At 52.3% G+C, this 14,940-nt stretch overlaps 1 protein-coding gene across 8 annotated transcripts in view; it reads left to right on the top strand.

Annotated features, from left to right (window-relative positions):
* EHMT1 (euchromatic histone lysine methyltransferase 1) overlaps positions 1-14,940 on the top strand; it is a 145,800-nt gene that overhangs the window by 75,506 nt on the left and 55,354 nt on the right. For 6 of the 8 annotated variants that reach the window (XM_060101872.1, XM_060101876.1, XM_060101879.1 and 3 more), the window contains exons 4-6: positions 6,020-6,200; positions 9,497-9,654; positions 9,834-10,022. In XM_060101872.1, the coding sequence (XP_059957855.1) occupies positions 6,020-6,200; positions 9,497-9,654; positions 9,834-10,022 (528 nt within the window). The remainder of the gene's footprint in view (positions 1-6,019; positions 6,201-9,496; positions 9,655-9,833; positions 10,023-14,940) is intronic. The other 2 variants (XM_060101874.1, XM_060101873.1) reach the window with 2 other exon arrangements.

The raw sequence follows: 14,940 nt of genomic DNA, 5'->3' as shown, positions 1-14,940 counted from the left end.
AAACTTAAACTTTTTAATACTTGTTCACAGGAAGCTGCACAGGTAGTACAGAGAGAGCCCATGTCCCCTCCAGCCAGTTTCTCCCAGGGTACCACCGTGTGGGTTTACGTGCCCACCCAGCACTGCGAGCCTCCCTCTGTGGTCACCCTGGCCGTCCCTGACCCAGTCCCCCATCTCTGGAAGTGTGTTGTTTCAGGTGTTCTGAGACGCGGGATGGCAGAGTTCGGGGGCTTTCTTCCCTCACTCCGCACCTCTGACCCCACCCAGGCTATGTCTGCAGGGCCCTCCTTTGCGTGTCGACAGGTTTTGCGTGTGTAACCGCTCGCCCATCGAGGGACGTTTGGGGGTTTTCATCTTTGGGGTGTTCCATTAAAGCTACTCTGGACATTCACGTACCCATTTTTGTTTGGATGAAAGTTCTCGTTTCTCTGGGTAAAATATCCAGGAGCCCAGTTGCAGGGTTATGTGGTAGTTGGATATTGAGTTTCATAAGTCACTGCCGAACTGCACTGCACAGACGCTACGTGTTCTGTCTCTGCGTCCTCGAGAGGGGTGTTTGGTGTTACCTTTTCTCTGTCGTAGCTGTGATTCCTCGTTGTGGTTTTAGGTTGAACCTCCCTAAAGACTGATGGTGTTGAACAACTTCTCATGTGCTTGTTTGCCATCTGTATGTCCTTTTTGGTGAAATGTCTTTCATATCTTTTGCCCACTTTACAATTAAATATTTGGGGAGCTTTGAGAGTTTTGGATGTGGACCGTTGTCAAGTGTTGGTTTGCAGATATTTTCACTTGGTCTGTAGCTGGTCTTCATCTTTTCGCTACTGCAGACCCTATGGCTTTTCTTAAAGCAGAAGTTCTTCATTTTGATGCAGTCCAGCTTACACAGTTTTTTTCTTTTAAGACTGTGCTTTTGGTGTTAGGCCTAAGAACTCTTCACCCAGCCCTAGATCCTGAAGATTTTCTCTAAGTTTCATAGTTTTTTAGTTTTATGTGAACTTTAAATGTATGACCCGTTGTGAATTAATTTTGGTATTAGATTTGAGGCTTAGGGGGAAGCTCATTTATTTATTTACCTACCATTTTTTGGCCCAGCATTATTGATTTTAAAATGCATGTCAGACAACATTATTTATTTATCTCCTCAAAATTATACTCTTATTCCATCCCCACTTCTAGAATTTTATTCTCAAACATTTTTTTTATATCCCTCTAGGGAGTAAAAAAAAAAGCAATCTGAAATTTAGTTTCAAGAAATATCTCTGACCATAAGGTTTATCCCAGGGTTAGCTTTGTTCTGGATGGAGTTATCGTAATTAGTAGTAGCATGCAGTCAATTGCAACACATATTTTGTTGGAAATTACTGAGCACTCCCAGGCTGGTCACTTGTAGCGAAAGAAAAGGGAAGGATTTTGAGGCTTTGGAACCCGATTTCCTGAAGACCAAGCCCATCTGCTCCACACCCTGGAAACTTCATCTGCTCCTGGGACCCCTGCCGGAAGAGGGGATTGGAGACGTGGAGATTGGGTGCCCTCCTGGCTCCCGGCCCAGGTCCAGACCTGGCCTCTCCTGCCCTCTGGCTTCTCTTCGCCCCAGACCCAGTTTAGTCTTATTTAGTTTTCTTAGGAAAGCATGTTTTATTGAAAATTGCGTTTTGATAACAGTCATCCCCATGATAGAAAGAATGTTACATGCTTATGGCAAGAAATCCATTGTCCTTTAAGAGTTTAAAAATGCAGGGGTTTTCACAGCCTGGTGGCCTCGCATCCCCAGGCAGGGCAGAGCCAGTTTGCCTCTCGGACCCAGTGCCTGTGCCGTCAGAAGGTGCCGACACAGGGTTAGACTCAGCCACTGTTCACGCAAAGGAAGTGAGAACCTCTGGAAGGAGACCCTTTTATCCCGCATTGGCACGCCAGTGTAGACCCGTCTCCCTAACTGAATTGTGCTCATTCCTGGAGGTGCCTCACGGGGACCTCCGGCTTCTCCTTGGGTGGCTGTGTCCCTGCGCTCTCCCTGGCTCCTTCCACACGGCCCCCCAGTAGTCCCTGGGTTCTGGAGAGAAGATGCGGGCCTGGCTGCGTACTCTCAGTCCGGGTGGGGCGGATCCTCCTGCAGCTGGGGTGCAGGTGGGTGTTTGCTGCACCCGGAAGCAGGGGCACCGGGTGTGAGGACTCGCCCCCGTTGGGCCGGTGGCTGGGGCGAGGAAGGGAGAGCCACTGAGCAGAGCGAGCGCTGGGGTGGGGAGGCCAGCGGGGGCCAGGCGCAGTTGCCCTCGGGCGTCTGGGTCACACGCTGTGACCTGGGCGCGTAGCAGGTAGGTGTTGGCGCGGGTCCTCTCTCCACGTGGGGGACTGGCTGGGGCTCTGCGGTGCCCCACCGGGAGGTCAGGCGCCAGCCGCTCCGCCTCGGGGGTTTGCTTTGTCAGATGATAGGGCCCTAACAGAGTTTAGGGTCTTCACTCAAGTTCAGCAGTTCTTAATTTTGTTTTTTAGATTTTCAAAAACAATAACTTGAATCAAAGAATGGATTTTGTGCCCGAGTGAGAACGAGCCTCACGTGGCTGTTTCCTTCTCAGATTTAGCTTCTGCCTTCATCCGTGTATCCTTTAAACTCCTGTGTCACGTTTGTCTTGCAAGCGCTGGTGGAGGTGGTAGCTGCGTGGTCTCTGAGGTCGTTCGTGGGAGGAGTGAGGGAGCGATCGTGCCAAAGCAGTGACCTCCTTGAGACAAAGCCCGCGTATTTGAGGACTGGAGAATTGACCCAGCTAACAGGTTACCTTTACCAGGGCTGTCTGTGCCGGGGCACGTTAGCGGTGGACGCCACGGAGGAGGCCTCGGCCTGCGCTGTGAGGAGGAGCTGCGTGTGGGGCCCAGGCGGGGAGCCTGGCAGAGGAGCCAGAGGGCTGAGCATGGGTCCCGCTGGGAGAAGCCGAGTCCAGGGCTGCCCCTGGCAGGCCTGTTGGCATCTCCCCGATGTCGACTCCCGGAGATGCGGACACTGTATTAAAATATGCATAACGTAGAATTTACCATTCTAACCATTTTTGAGTATCCAGCTCAGGGGCATTAAGCACATTCACATTGTTGTACGGCCGTCGCCACCATTCTCCCCAGGACTTTCCCGTCTCCCCAGACTGACGCTCTGTCCCCATTAAACACTCACTCCCCTTCCCCACTCCCAGCCCCGGCCCCGACTTCTCCTTTCTGTCTCAGATTGCCTACGCTTGGCCCCTCATATGAGGATTTGTCCTTTTGTGTCTGGCCTGTTTCACTCAGCACAGTGTCCTCGAGACAATGTAGCCTGTGTCAAAACTTCCTTCCTTTTTAAGGCCGGATAATATTCCATTGCATGCGTGTACGTACACACATGTACATTTGGTTTATCCATCATCCATCAGTGGGCACTTGCCTCCACCCCTTGTCTGTCGTGAATGATGCTGCTGTGAACACAGTTGTACAAAGAGCTCTTCGAGTCCCTGCTTTTGATTCTTCAGAGTGTGTACCCGGAAGTGGGATTGCAGGCCCATAGGATAATTCTGTTTACTTCTTGAGGAAGCTCCACACTCTTGTCCACAGCATCTGTGCCATTTTACCTTCCCCCCAGCAGTGCACCGAGGCCCCAGTGTCTCCATACCTTCACCAGCACTTGTTTTCTGTTGGTTTGATAGTAGCCATCCCAGGAGTGTGAGGTGGTCTCATTGCGCTTTTGAGTTGCATTTTCCTGATGATCAGTGATGTTAAGCATCTTTTCATGTGCTTTTTGGCCATTTGTATGTCTTCTTTGGAGAAATATCTATTCAGATGCTTTACCCATTTTTAAATTGGGCTTTTTTTGTTGTTGTTGAGATGTAGAGTTCTTTATATATTCTATGTATGATTCCTTTATTGGATATATAATTTGCAAATATTGTCTCCCATTCTATAGGTTGCCGTTTCATTCTATTGATTGTGTCCTTTGATGCATAGAAATTAAAAAAATTTTTAATGGACATATAATTGACTTACAATATATTAGTTTCAGGTATACAGCATAGTGATTCAATATCTTTATATATTACAAAAGGGATAGTCTAGTTACCATCTGTCACCATTCATTCAAAGTTATTACAGTATTGTTGACTATATTCTCCATGCTGTGTGTTACATCCCCATGACTTACTTATTATATAACTGATGATTTGTACTTTTTAATCCCCTTCACCTGTGTTGTCTGTCCTCCCCCACCTCTCTACCCGCTGTTTATTCTCTGTATGTATGAGTGTTTCTGTTTTGTTATGTTTGTTCATTTGCTTTGTAGATTCCACATATAAGTAAAATCATGGTATTCGTCTTTTTCTCTGACTTACTTCATTTAGTGTAGTACCTCTGGATCCATCTGTATTGTCACAAACAGCAAGGTTTCATTCTTTTTTATGGCTGAGTAATATTCCATTGTGTGTGTGTATAAATACACCACATCTTCTTTATCCATTTGTCTGTTGACGGGCATTTAGGTTGCTTCCACATCTTGGCTATCATAAATAGTGCTACTGTAAACATAGGGGTGCATTTATCTTTTTGAACTATTGTTTTTGTATTCTTTGGATAAATACCCAGGAGTGGAATTGCTGGATCATACAGTAGTTCTATTTTTAACTTTTTGAGGAACCTCCGTAGTGGCTGCACCGATTTGCATTCCCACCAGCAGTGCACTAGGGTTCTGTTTTCTCCACACCCTCTCCAACATTTGTTATTTGTGGTCTTTTTGATGATGGCCATTCTTACAGGTGTGAGGTGATATCTTATTGTGGTTTTAATTTATAAGAAATTTTTAATTTTTTTATTTTTGGCTGCGTTGAGTCTTCGTTGTTGCGCGCGGGCTTTCTCTAGTTGCAGTGAGCCGGGGCTACTCTTTGTTGCAGTGCACGGGCTTCTCACTGCGGTGGCTTCTCTTGTTGTGGAGCACGGGCTCTAGGCGCGCGGGCTTCAGTAGTTGTAGCTTGCGGGCTCTGGAACGCAGGTTCAGTAGTTGTGGTGCATGGGGTTAGTTGCTCTGCGGCATGTGGGATCTTCCCGGACCAGGGCTCGAACCTGTGTCCCCTGCATTGGCAGGCGGACTCTTAACCACTGCACCACCAGGGGAGTCCCTATAAGAAATTTTTAACTTTAATAAAGTCTAATTTATCTTTTTTCTTTTGTTGCCTGTGCTTTTGTTGTAATATCCAAGGATTCATTGCCAAATCCAATGTCATGAAGTTTCCCACTGTTTTCTTCTAAGAGTTTCACAATTTTAGGTCTTTGATCTGTTCTGAGTTAATCTCTGTCAGTGGTATAAGGTGAAGGTCCACCTCCATGCTTTTGCAGGTGGCTGTCCAGCTTCCCTGCCCCGTACACTGAAGGATCTCACACCTACTTTGTGCACAGCGAAATGTGGTTCAGTGGAGTCGGGTTTGAGATCAGACTGTCTCAGGCTGTAGGTGACTCTGGGGAAGCAAGTGGTGGGGGGTGCTGAGTGGTGTCTGGAGCAAAGGCAGGGCTGTCGGTCAGTGCCAGGGGGTTGACGTCCGTATCACAGGCTGTTGTGGTCTCAGAAGGCTAAGGCCGAGACCCTGAGGAAATGGGTAAAACTGAGCAAAAGCGTCTTAAAGGTGTAACATGATGATCTGTTGTGGCGTGAAAACCACTTGGGGGATGTGCACTGTGTAGCCGTGACCACCTGGAAGGTGCCCATCTGGGTGTGTGCAGACGTCGTCACAGCCTATTACCTGAATAACAGGCTGGCTGGCTCTCTGCGAAGGCCCAGGTGGGAGCCGGTCCTGGTGCTGGGTGCCGCGCGTGCCACAGCCGCTGCTGCTTCCCTGCAGAAACGCAGGCTCTGTTCTTGGCCTCTGACGCCGACCCGCGCCTGTCACAGGCGCCCTGGTGGCAGCGGGTTTCCGCGCTCTCCCCTCTCTATCTCTCGGGGGAGGGGTTTGCTGGGAGAGGCACGCTGTTTCCTTGCCGCCTGCCTGTGCGTCATTGTCACGTTGTCTTTGTTTTGAAGCACGCGGCCAGTAAGGACCCCAGGGAAGGCCGGGACGCCCGCGACCCTGAGGAGCCGAAAGAGGAGTTGAGCAGAAACGCCTCGGATTTTGGACGACAGCAGCTTTTACCCCCCTTCCCGCCCCTTCACCAGTCGCTACCTCAAAACCAGTGCTACGTGGCCACCACGAAGGCACAGACAGGTAAAGGGAACCTGCCGCCGCCTCGCTCTCGGGTGTGTCCCGAGCCTGCACGGCAGAGGACGCGGGGCCCCGCTCCACCCTCACCCGGTGCTGTGTCGGTCCTCCGCCTGTTTTCAGCTTCCAGATGAAGATCGTTTTCATTCCGACAGTCCGCGGCCTTGGTCTGATTGGGTGGAGGGTTCTGGATTTGAGGAGCCTCCCAGCTCATGGATTCAGTGCTGCAGGGGCACCGTGGTTCAGGTGCGGGTGGCCGTGGGGCGGCCCCCTCCCACCCGGAGCCACCTCTCCTCACGCTCACCTGGGGGCGTGGAGGAGTATCGGGTGCCTTGTGGGGCCTTTCGCAGCGGGGGGGAGCTGGTAAGCGGCCCCCAGGGAGCCTGCCGTGGCAGGCGCGCCCGTAGAGCTTGCTTCTGCTGCAGACCCCTCCAGTGCAGACAGGTCTCTCCGCCAGGCCCGGCTCACATCGCTGAGCACTCGCAGACGAGGGGGAGGCGGCCCCCTGAGGGGCTGCTCTGGGGTGGTAATGTGCTGGTTGGGGCCTGTCTACCTCAGGACTTTCAGAACTCTTGTTGCTTATCAGTAATTTCAGACCAGAGGTTCTGCAGAGGATGCCTGTGGCGTCCCCCGTCCCCCTCCCCCCATTCCACCCCGTGCACAGTCGCATATCCTTCTCCCGCCCAGCGTGTAACGTTTACTTCTGAACGTGCATGGAAGTTGCAGACATGGGGCCCTGGGCGCGTCCCTGTCGTGCGTGGTGCCCTCTCGGGCAGTCGCTGTAGTGTCAGAGCCTGGAAGGGCCCCCCGTGTGACGTGTCGTCCAGGCCTCAGGCCCCACTCGCCTTTGCCAGTCAGTCGTCGCAGGAGGCATTCCTGGCCGGCTTCCTGGCCGGCTTCCTGCAGTCCCTTAGTGTGCGTCTTGACATCTGGAGCGTCCCCCTGGGGGCGCTGCTGTCTTCCCGGGTCAGGCTCGGGTCACTGCTGTCCCCGAGGGCCGTGTGTCCTTGCTGCGTCCCCTGGGAGTGGGGTGTGGGTGTTGGTCCTGCTGCGGCAGGGCTGGGTCTGCAGGTCCTTGGGTCCTCGTCCTTGGTGCCTTTGGAGGCGGGGCTTAGAGGGTTGCACGGCCCCACTTGGCAGCTTGAGCATCTAGGGACCCACTCCCAGACTGGTCGTCCCAGGATGGCTTCCAGTTCCATCGCCCCGTCCTTACTTCCCAGTGGAGCTTCTGCTGGAATGAAGGGCCTCCCCTTTTCAGCCTTGCCTCTGTCTCAACTCATGGATCCTTCTGTGAGTCTCTGGGCTCCAGTCCATCACCGTCATGTTCAGATTGTCCCAGGTTTGCCCTTTAGGCTGGCTCCTGAGTCCTCCGATGTGACCCCATCACTTTGTGAGGACTTCCTGGCTACACCAGGTAGACCCAGCCCGTCTTGTCCTTCCCCAGTCCTGGGACCAGCCGTGTCTCCAGGGAGTCCTTGTTCTGTTTGTTGGAGCGCTGTGGTTGGTTAGAAAACAGGGTCAGTCTGTCTCCCCACCACCTCCAACTTTTGGTCTATTTCAGCTCAGTATTATTTGTTTCAAAGAGTTAAAGCTGGACAGAGTTGCATGTCTCTGTGGAATTAAACCCTTGTGTGTAGGGCTTGGCGAGGAATGTCAGGAGTCGGTATTTCTGTTAAAAAGTTAAGGTTGGGGAATCCCCTGGCAGTCCAGTGGTTAGGACTCCATGGGTGTGGGTTCAGTCCCTTGTCAGGGAACTAAGATCCTGCAAGCCACAAGGATCTTTTATCTTCATAAAAGTTAAGATTGTTCCTATTTTAGCTTTATTATTTCCTTATCTGTTCAATTCAAGTTTTCTAAACAGAAATGCTGAGTGTGTTTAGCAGTTTCCCACATGGGTCCTTCTCTGCCTCTGTTTCCTTATCTGAGGGCCGGAGGCGGAGACGGGCCTGCGGGCTCAGGGCAGCGTGAATGGCCTGGTGCTCCTGCAGCAGCTGCCCGGCTCGCTCCCCAGGGAGGCGGCAGGCCCCTCTTGCTGTGCCGGCAGCGTCCCCACCCCGGGGGGAGCAGGGGCCCGTGGGGACGTGGCCCTGTGTGACAGCGTCCCTGCGGACCGGGAACGGCCTGCCTCGTTCTTCAAACCTTCCTCCTCCGCACTTCCCCGGGCCGGTGCATTAGGCTATCACAGGAAGTGCACGCTTTCGGGCCATCTCTTCTTGTCACTGTGGTGACAACCCCACCCCGGAGGGCCTGCTCTTGCCGTCCTGCTGCGGCGCGGGTGGAGACCAGATGGCAGGTTTGCACGGAGCTCACAACCCACCCGCCGCCTCCTGGGGAGGCACCTCCGCCAGCTCGCCTGTGCTCCGTTCAGCGCGTGGACGGACGGCATTTCCACGTAAACGCATGTGGCCCGTGTGGCGATTGTCCTCAGTGTCCTGGCGTCACCACGCACCTGCGAGGGGGTGTCATCCTGACCCCCGGCGCCCATGGCCGACGTGCGTCCTTTCTCCCCATATCCCTTCTCTGCATTTTGTAGAAATAAAACGTAAGGTATTTCAGCCCTTTCGTGGAGTTCCCCCGTGTTAAAGCAGTGGTTTTCAGATTTTTTTTTTTAATACCCTGGAACTTTTTACAAAAATAAAACATTAGAGAGATCCTCATTCTGTCAAAGCAGTAAACCTGGGGCTGCTTTGCCCAGAATGGCGTCAGGGGCCACGAGCCCCCAAGCCCCTGCTCGGTACCCCCTCCACTGCTGCGCTTGTCAGGAGACCTTGCTCCCAGGCCTCTCCCTCCCTGGCCCTTGGGTGCAGGGATAGCTCGCTGGGCCGTTGTTTCCAGTATTCTTCCCCTTGGTCCGTGAAGTGCTGAGTGAGGATGGAGGGTCCAGGTGACAGTGGTGTAAGGCCACTCTTCAGTGGCCGCACGTCAGCGGTGGACCCTCTGGACACATGAGTAGGAGGGCGTCTGGAGGAGGCCCTTCCTTCTCAGTGCCTCGGAGAGCCCTGCTCAGAGGCTGTCCCAGGTGCTCCAGGGCCCGCTCCTGACGGCTTGTGGGTCTCCCGGTGTCGTGCTGCCTGCTTGGGAGGGGGTGCTCACATTTGCCCTCCGTACAGCTCAGTGTCTCCTTGTGAACAAATCCTGTATCCGGGATGGGTGTTCAGCTTTCTCTGTGCAACTTAAGACACTGTCGTGAGTGCAAATGATTTTGGTGATCAGAGTTTGTGAACTGTCACCTACCTCTAAAAACATTTGAATGGCATTTCTTTTCTTCTCTCGTCCCTTTTGACTTTTTTTTTTTTTTTTAGCTTGCTTGCCTTTTGTTTTAGCAGCTGCAGTATCTCGGAAGAAAAAACGAAGAATGGGAACCTATAGCCTGGTTCCTAAGAAAAAGACCAAAGTGTTAAAACAGAGGACGGTGATTGAGATGTTTAAGAGCATAACTCATTCCACGGTGGGCTCCAAGGTAAGGCTGCGGGCCAGGCTGCGGGGGCTGCCCTCCATCTCTGCTCCGGGGGGGGGCCCCACCCCCGCCCCAGGCTCTCATCTTCCGGCACAGTTGCCACCCCCCTCCCCCGCCCCGCCCCGTGGGCCTTGCCTGGAGGAGTTGGCGGTGTCCTGACGTGGGCTTCTGCCGTGTTCCAGGGCGAGAAGGACCTGGGTGACAGCTCCCTCCATGTGAACGGGGAGAGCCTGGACATGGACTCTGAGGAGGACGACTCGGAGGAGCTGGAGGAGGACGAGGACCAGGGCGCCCAGCCAGCCACCGCGTTCCCTGCCGAGGGCAGCAGGGCCTCCAAGGACGGTGCGCTGGAGCCTGACCGCAGCCAGAAGGTGGGCGGGACGCACACTGCAGACCTCGGTCCTGGCGGGGGTGGGGGTGGTGGCTGGGCGCTTCTGGGCCTTAATAAAGCCCCCTGTTTACTTCTGGCTGGGATTCTTGTATTTTATTTCTCTTGAATTTTTAGGTAGTTCATTTTCATCAGAGAAGTGTTTGTCTTCCTGTGCAGCGTTCATGGAAGTAAACGGCTTGAGCATTTTTAGGCTTGGGAGTGACAGGAATAATACCATTAATAACCCAAACTGCTAACCGTGGCTGACCAGGTGCCAGTACGGCTTGCCCTTGGCCTTGGCACGGTGTCCCAGTCACCCGGCACAGGTGTGGTCCTTCTGCAGGTGAGGCCTCTGTCCTCCCGGTGGGGTGAGCGCCCAGGGCTGCGGACAGGCCTGTGGGGTGGTACCTGTGCTGGCGTGTCCTCGTTATGGACGCTTCATCCGGGTCCACCCAGGACGAGCTCGGGGTTGGCGGTGTGCTGGCCCTGAAGGCTTGGCACCGTCTGGGGGTGGTGATACCTTATCTTGGCTCTCTGTGCACCGGTGCCGAACAGAAATACGGAGACAGAGTTTTGGAGGAAAAGAAATAATAGCTTTATTCTTTGCCAGGCAAAAAGGGAACACAGCAGGCCAGTGCCTCAAGAACTGTGCCTCCCCTCCCCGGGGAATCAGGAGAGGTCTTATAGATGGAGCTTGCAGTCTGGGGATAGGTGATAAGGATCAAAGTCACGAAGGTCTTGAATTTTTCTTCTTCTTGCATTATTTCAAAACAGTCACCGCTGGTGTCAGGCAGCCCGGTAATTGGGTCCGTTTGTTATCGGCTGGGTTATTGGCTGTGACCTTCTTTCTAAAATGCAGAACGCTACAAGGGGTGATTTCCTACAGGGGAGTACAGGGCGTAATTCACATAGTGTCAAGAGTGTTAGAGGTTAGCTTTGTGAAGGATAAGTCTAGTTACAGACACTACAGATTAGTAACAGTTAAAATAAAATTAGGGTTGGGATTTCCCTGGTGGCGCAGTGCTTAAGAATCTGCCCGCCAGTGTAGGGGACACGGGTTCGAGCCCTGGTCTGGGAAGATCCCACGTGCCGCGGAGCAACTAAGCCCGTGCGCCACAACTACTGAGCCTGCACTCTAGAGCCCGTGAGCCACAACTCCTGAAGTCCGCATGCCCTAGAGCCCGTGCTCCACAACAAGAGAAGCCACCGCAATGAGAAGCCCGCGCACCGCAACGAAGAGTAGCCCCCGCTCGCCACATCTAGAGAAAGCCCGCGTGCAGCAACGATAGACCCAATGCAGCCAAGGGGAAAAAAAAAAAAAGAGAAAAGCTAGGATTGATTAACTCTTTCAGGCCAGTTTATGTTGTTTCCATAGCCTGCCCATGGCTCCTTTATTTTCCTTGTTTGTCAGAAAAGAAAAGACCCTCATTTCTATCTTTGCCGCAACATGACAGGGACACGGGGCTTGTACGGTTTCAGTGATTCAGGGGGCCCAGGGGTGCCGGGCGCAGACCTGAGCAAAGCAGCTGTTGCTGTTGGGGCCCTTCTGGTTGGGGGAGGGGTGAGTTAGACACGGAGGCGAAACTGTGGCTGAGAGTCAGGCAGACGTGTGGAGCCGTGGGTTTGCTGTCCACGCATCAGACTTGTCTGAGAAAACGTTGGAGCATCTTTAAGATGGACCATTACACCTTACGAGTTATTCTGAAACTAAGGGTGGGCAGAGACGTTCCAGTGAGTTTGCTGCAACAGTGACTTGTTTGAAGTGTATGATTTTGTTGATTAGCTTTTTGCACTTTGCATCAGCCCTGTGGGTACAGCCTTTGACATGTGTAAAGCATTTTCTTTCAGCTTCTGGAGTTTGGGCTGTGTTTTTTCTTAGTGTTGCTTAAATTTCAGATTCATATTAGCCATTTATGCCAGTTCTATTTTTTAGCAGGTTTTGGGGCAAAATTTTAAATGTTGGCCCAGATATTAAGATATAATTTTTCAAAAATAAATTGGTAGAAAACGCTAACATTAGAGATTTAAAGGAAATTTTGAAATGATTTAAGATATCATTTGCTATTTTTTTCTCTTCCGTCTTTTATTATTTTTTCCCTTTCGTGTAGGAAGGAAGCAGTCTCCTAATTCTTGCAGTGGTATTTTGAATGGTGGTTTTTACAGACCTGTACTCCCCGCTGCCTGCAGTGGGGACTTGACTCTGGACGTCCAGTCTCCTTGAGGAGCTTTGCCTGTGGCTCCACAAGCTGCTCTTGGCCGGGCCCCTCAGTGGGTGTGCCCCCCCCACCCCCGTAAAGCCATTGCCTGTTGTTAGAGGCGACACTCGGGGCTCGTAGTGTGCACTTTGTTGAGAGGTGGAATGTGGGCATCTCCAGGTCCCTGCGGTCCTGCTGCAGTGAGTTGGGAAGGACAGGTTTTCATCTGCGTATCCCTGCAACTCAGTGTTTTGCTGCAGGTCTGAATGTGCCGAGCAGCTTCTCACACGACTGGCTGTCAGGATTTGTGGTCTAGCGACCCCGTTTCCGCTGGGTCACGTGGTCTGGCCGGCCTTACGTGAGCGCAGAGCTGACCTGTTGCCCGAAGGTGTGTGCTGTCCAGCCTTGGCTGCAATGTCAGAGCTCATGGATACTAGTCTGTTTCTGTATGATTTCCGGGTTCGGGGTTCTAATTACAATACACAGACCTTTCCCTGTGACGATTTTGAATATATTGACGTAAGCTATCTTCTAATTCTTCATGGTCTTCATTCTTTGTGTATAAACGTTTGATTCATAGAGAGTTTTTGGTGAAATGTGAGGTAGAGGTCGTCAAAGCGGGTGAATTTTATGTTCTATAAATTATACCTCAGTAAAGCTTTCTGAACAAAATGTGAGGTCGGGGTTGCGTGGCCTCCCTCACGTGCTGAGCCGTGTGTGCCAGCACTGTTTACTGACTGGCATTTGCTTCCTTGCTGGTTTAAAATGCCACCTCTGTCACATACCACGCGGCATTTGAATGTGAGTCTATCTCTGGATTCTCTATTTTGATGGAGGTCCTCGTCTTCCGGAAAGAATCTAGACACTGAATAACACTGAGTTAGTCTAGATACTGATACAAAGGAAGAAAATTAAATGGGTATCAAGCTAACAAAAGAATCAGGAAATAAATAAAAGCAGAATCAAGAAGAAAATGTGGAAAACAAAATAAGATGGCAGGAGCAGATCTAAACAGATCAGTGATAGTAACAAATAGTCTTGGATTTGTTACGTGACCTGTTCCGGAGACAAGAAAGATGGGAGATACGCCAGCCGGTTCTGAGGCTAAACCTGCCTTAAAGTCAGCCAGACACAACCGTGTATCAGGGGACGAGGGCAGGGGAGGCTGCGGCCTCCAGGAAAGCTCTTCACAGGACCTGCTGAGATAACGGAGCCAAGGAGAGAGACTGGAAGGCATGTCACAGGGCCCAGCTCCCTGCCGTGTGGACTTGGGGACGGGCCACAGGTCAGCAGTGCCCAGGGCAGGAGCGTGCGGGTGGCGACCCCCTCCGGTCCCCGTGGCAGGGTTGCCTCTGCTCTTGGTCTGGGCTTCGGTGCAGTCACACAGGAGGCACTTCTTTTTCTGAGTGTGGCTCGTTTTACTCTGTGTTGTGTGTGTGCGATTGATTTATGCTGTTAGTTCATTTTCACTGTTGTGTGACAGTGGTTTTTAAGGTGGCCCAGGGTCTCTGAGCCCCTCCAGGGTTATAATAATGCTGGGATGTTACCTGCCTTTCTCACTCTCCTTTGAGGGAGCCACGCCGCAGGTGTAAGTGTCTGCAGCGGCGCGTGTTCACGGACTCACGGGCCCCCACGGCCCTTGGCTGTTCTCGGTAGTTTCTACGAGAGGGAGGGGCCCTGAGGCCAGAGTGCTGGGAGCCAAGCGGGGCCGCACCCCTCTGGACGGGTGTGTGCGGGGCTCCGGTGGGGCTGTTGCCCATGTCTGGCACATCTGCGAGGGGAGCTGCACGTCCTGCGTGTGCATCACGGGCTTGTGAACCTGGTGGGCTGCCCTCCTGGCGCGGCTGAGCGCTCTCACACTGCAGTTCTGATTTGCGTTTCCCGGGTTTCTGAGAAGCTTGGGTACTTTTTTGTATGTTTATTTGCTGTTTGGATGCCTTTTCTTGTGTAGTGCCTGTTTGGGACTCAGCTGTTTATCTGTGTAGTTATTTGTCCTTTTAAAAAGTCGATTTGTAGGAAGCGAGGCCCTGTGTGTACGCGGCCAGCACGGTGCCTCTTTCTCTGTGTAGGGGGCTGACCCCTCACCGATGACCGGTGTCCTTGTCTCAGCACTGGTGTGGATGGGGCAGGTGCGTGTGGGTTGTCTTGGGGCCTGCTGGCTCGGGTCCCCCACCCTGTGTGGCCTCTGCCTGGCTTAGCACTACACCGTCTGTCCACTCAGATGCCAGCTGTGGTGTTCCCCTCCCTTCTCTCCCCAAGCGCCTTAACGCCTGTTCCTGTAGCTGCTGTGTGTGCAGTTTTCAAGTACTTATTCCTTATAAGGAGTTATTCCTTATTCCTCCCTTTACGGTCACAGGAGTTTCGGAAGTTGTTAATCTGCCCACATTGATGGGTAGTTTCACTGCTCAGTATTTTTAAAATAAGAAACTACCCAATGAATTTAAAGATAACATTTAAGTAAAGCTTATTATAAAGATATCAGAATCCTACAAAAAAGGTTGTATTTAATGGTGAAAGTTTTAAACCATTGCAAATACCAGGGATAAAAAGAGTGCGGGTTGGGACTTCCCTGGTGGTCCAGTGGTAAAGAATCCACCTTCCAGTGCATGGGATGCGGGTTCGATCCCTGGTCGGGGAACTAAGATCCCACATACCACGGGGCAACTAAGCCCGTGCACCACAACTACTGAGCCCGCACGACTCGATGAGAGCGCCCGCGTGCCA

The sequence above is a fragment of the Mesoplodon densirostris genome, chromosome 6 (genome assembly GCF_025265405.1).
Source record: "Mesoplodon densirostris isolate mMesDen1 chromosome 6, mMesDen1 primary haplotype, whole genome shotgun sequence".
Classification (NCBI taxonomy): Eukaryota; Metazoa; Chordata; class Mammalia; order Artiodactyla; family Ziphiidae; genus Mesoplodon; species Mesoplodon densirostris.
This window is presented reverse-complemented; position numbering and strand designations above follow the sequence as displayed.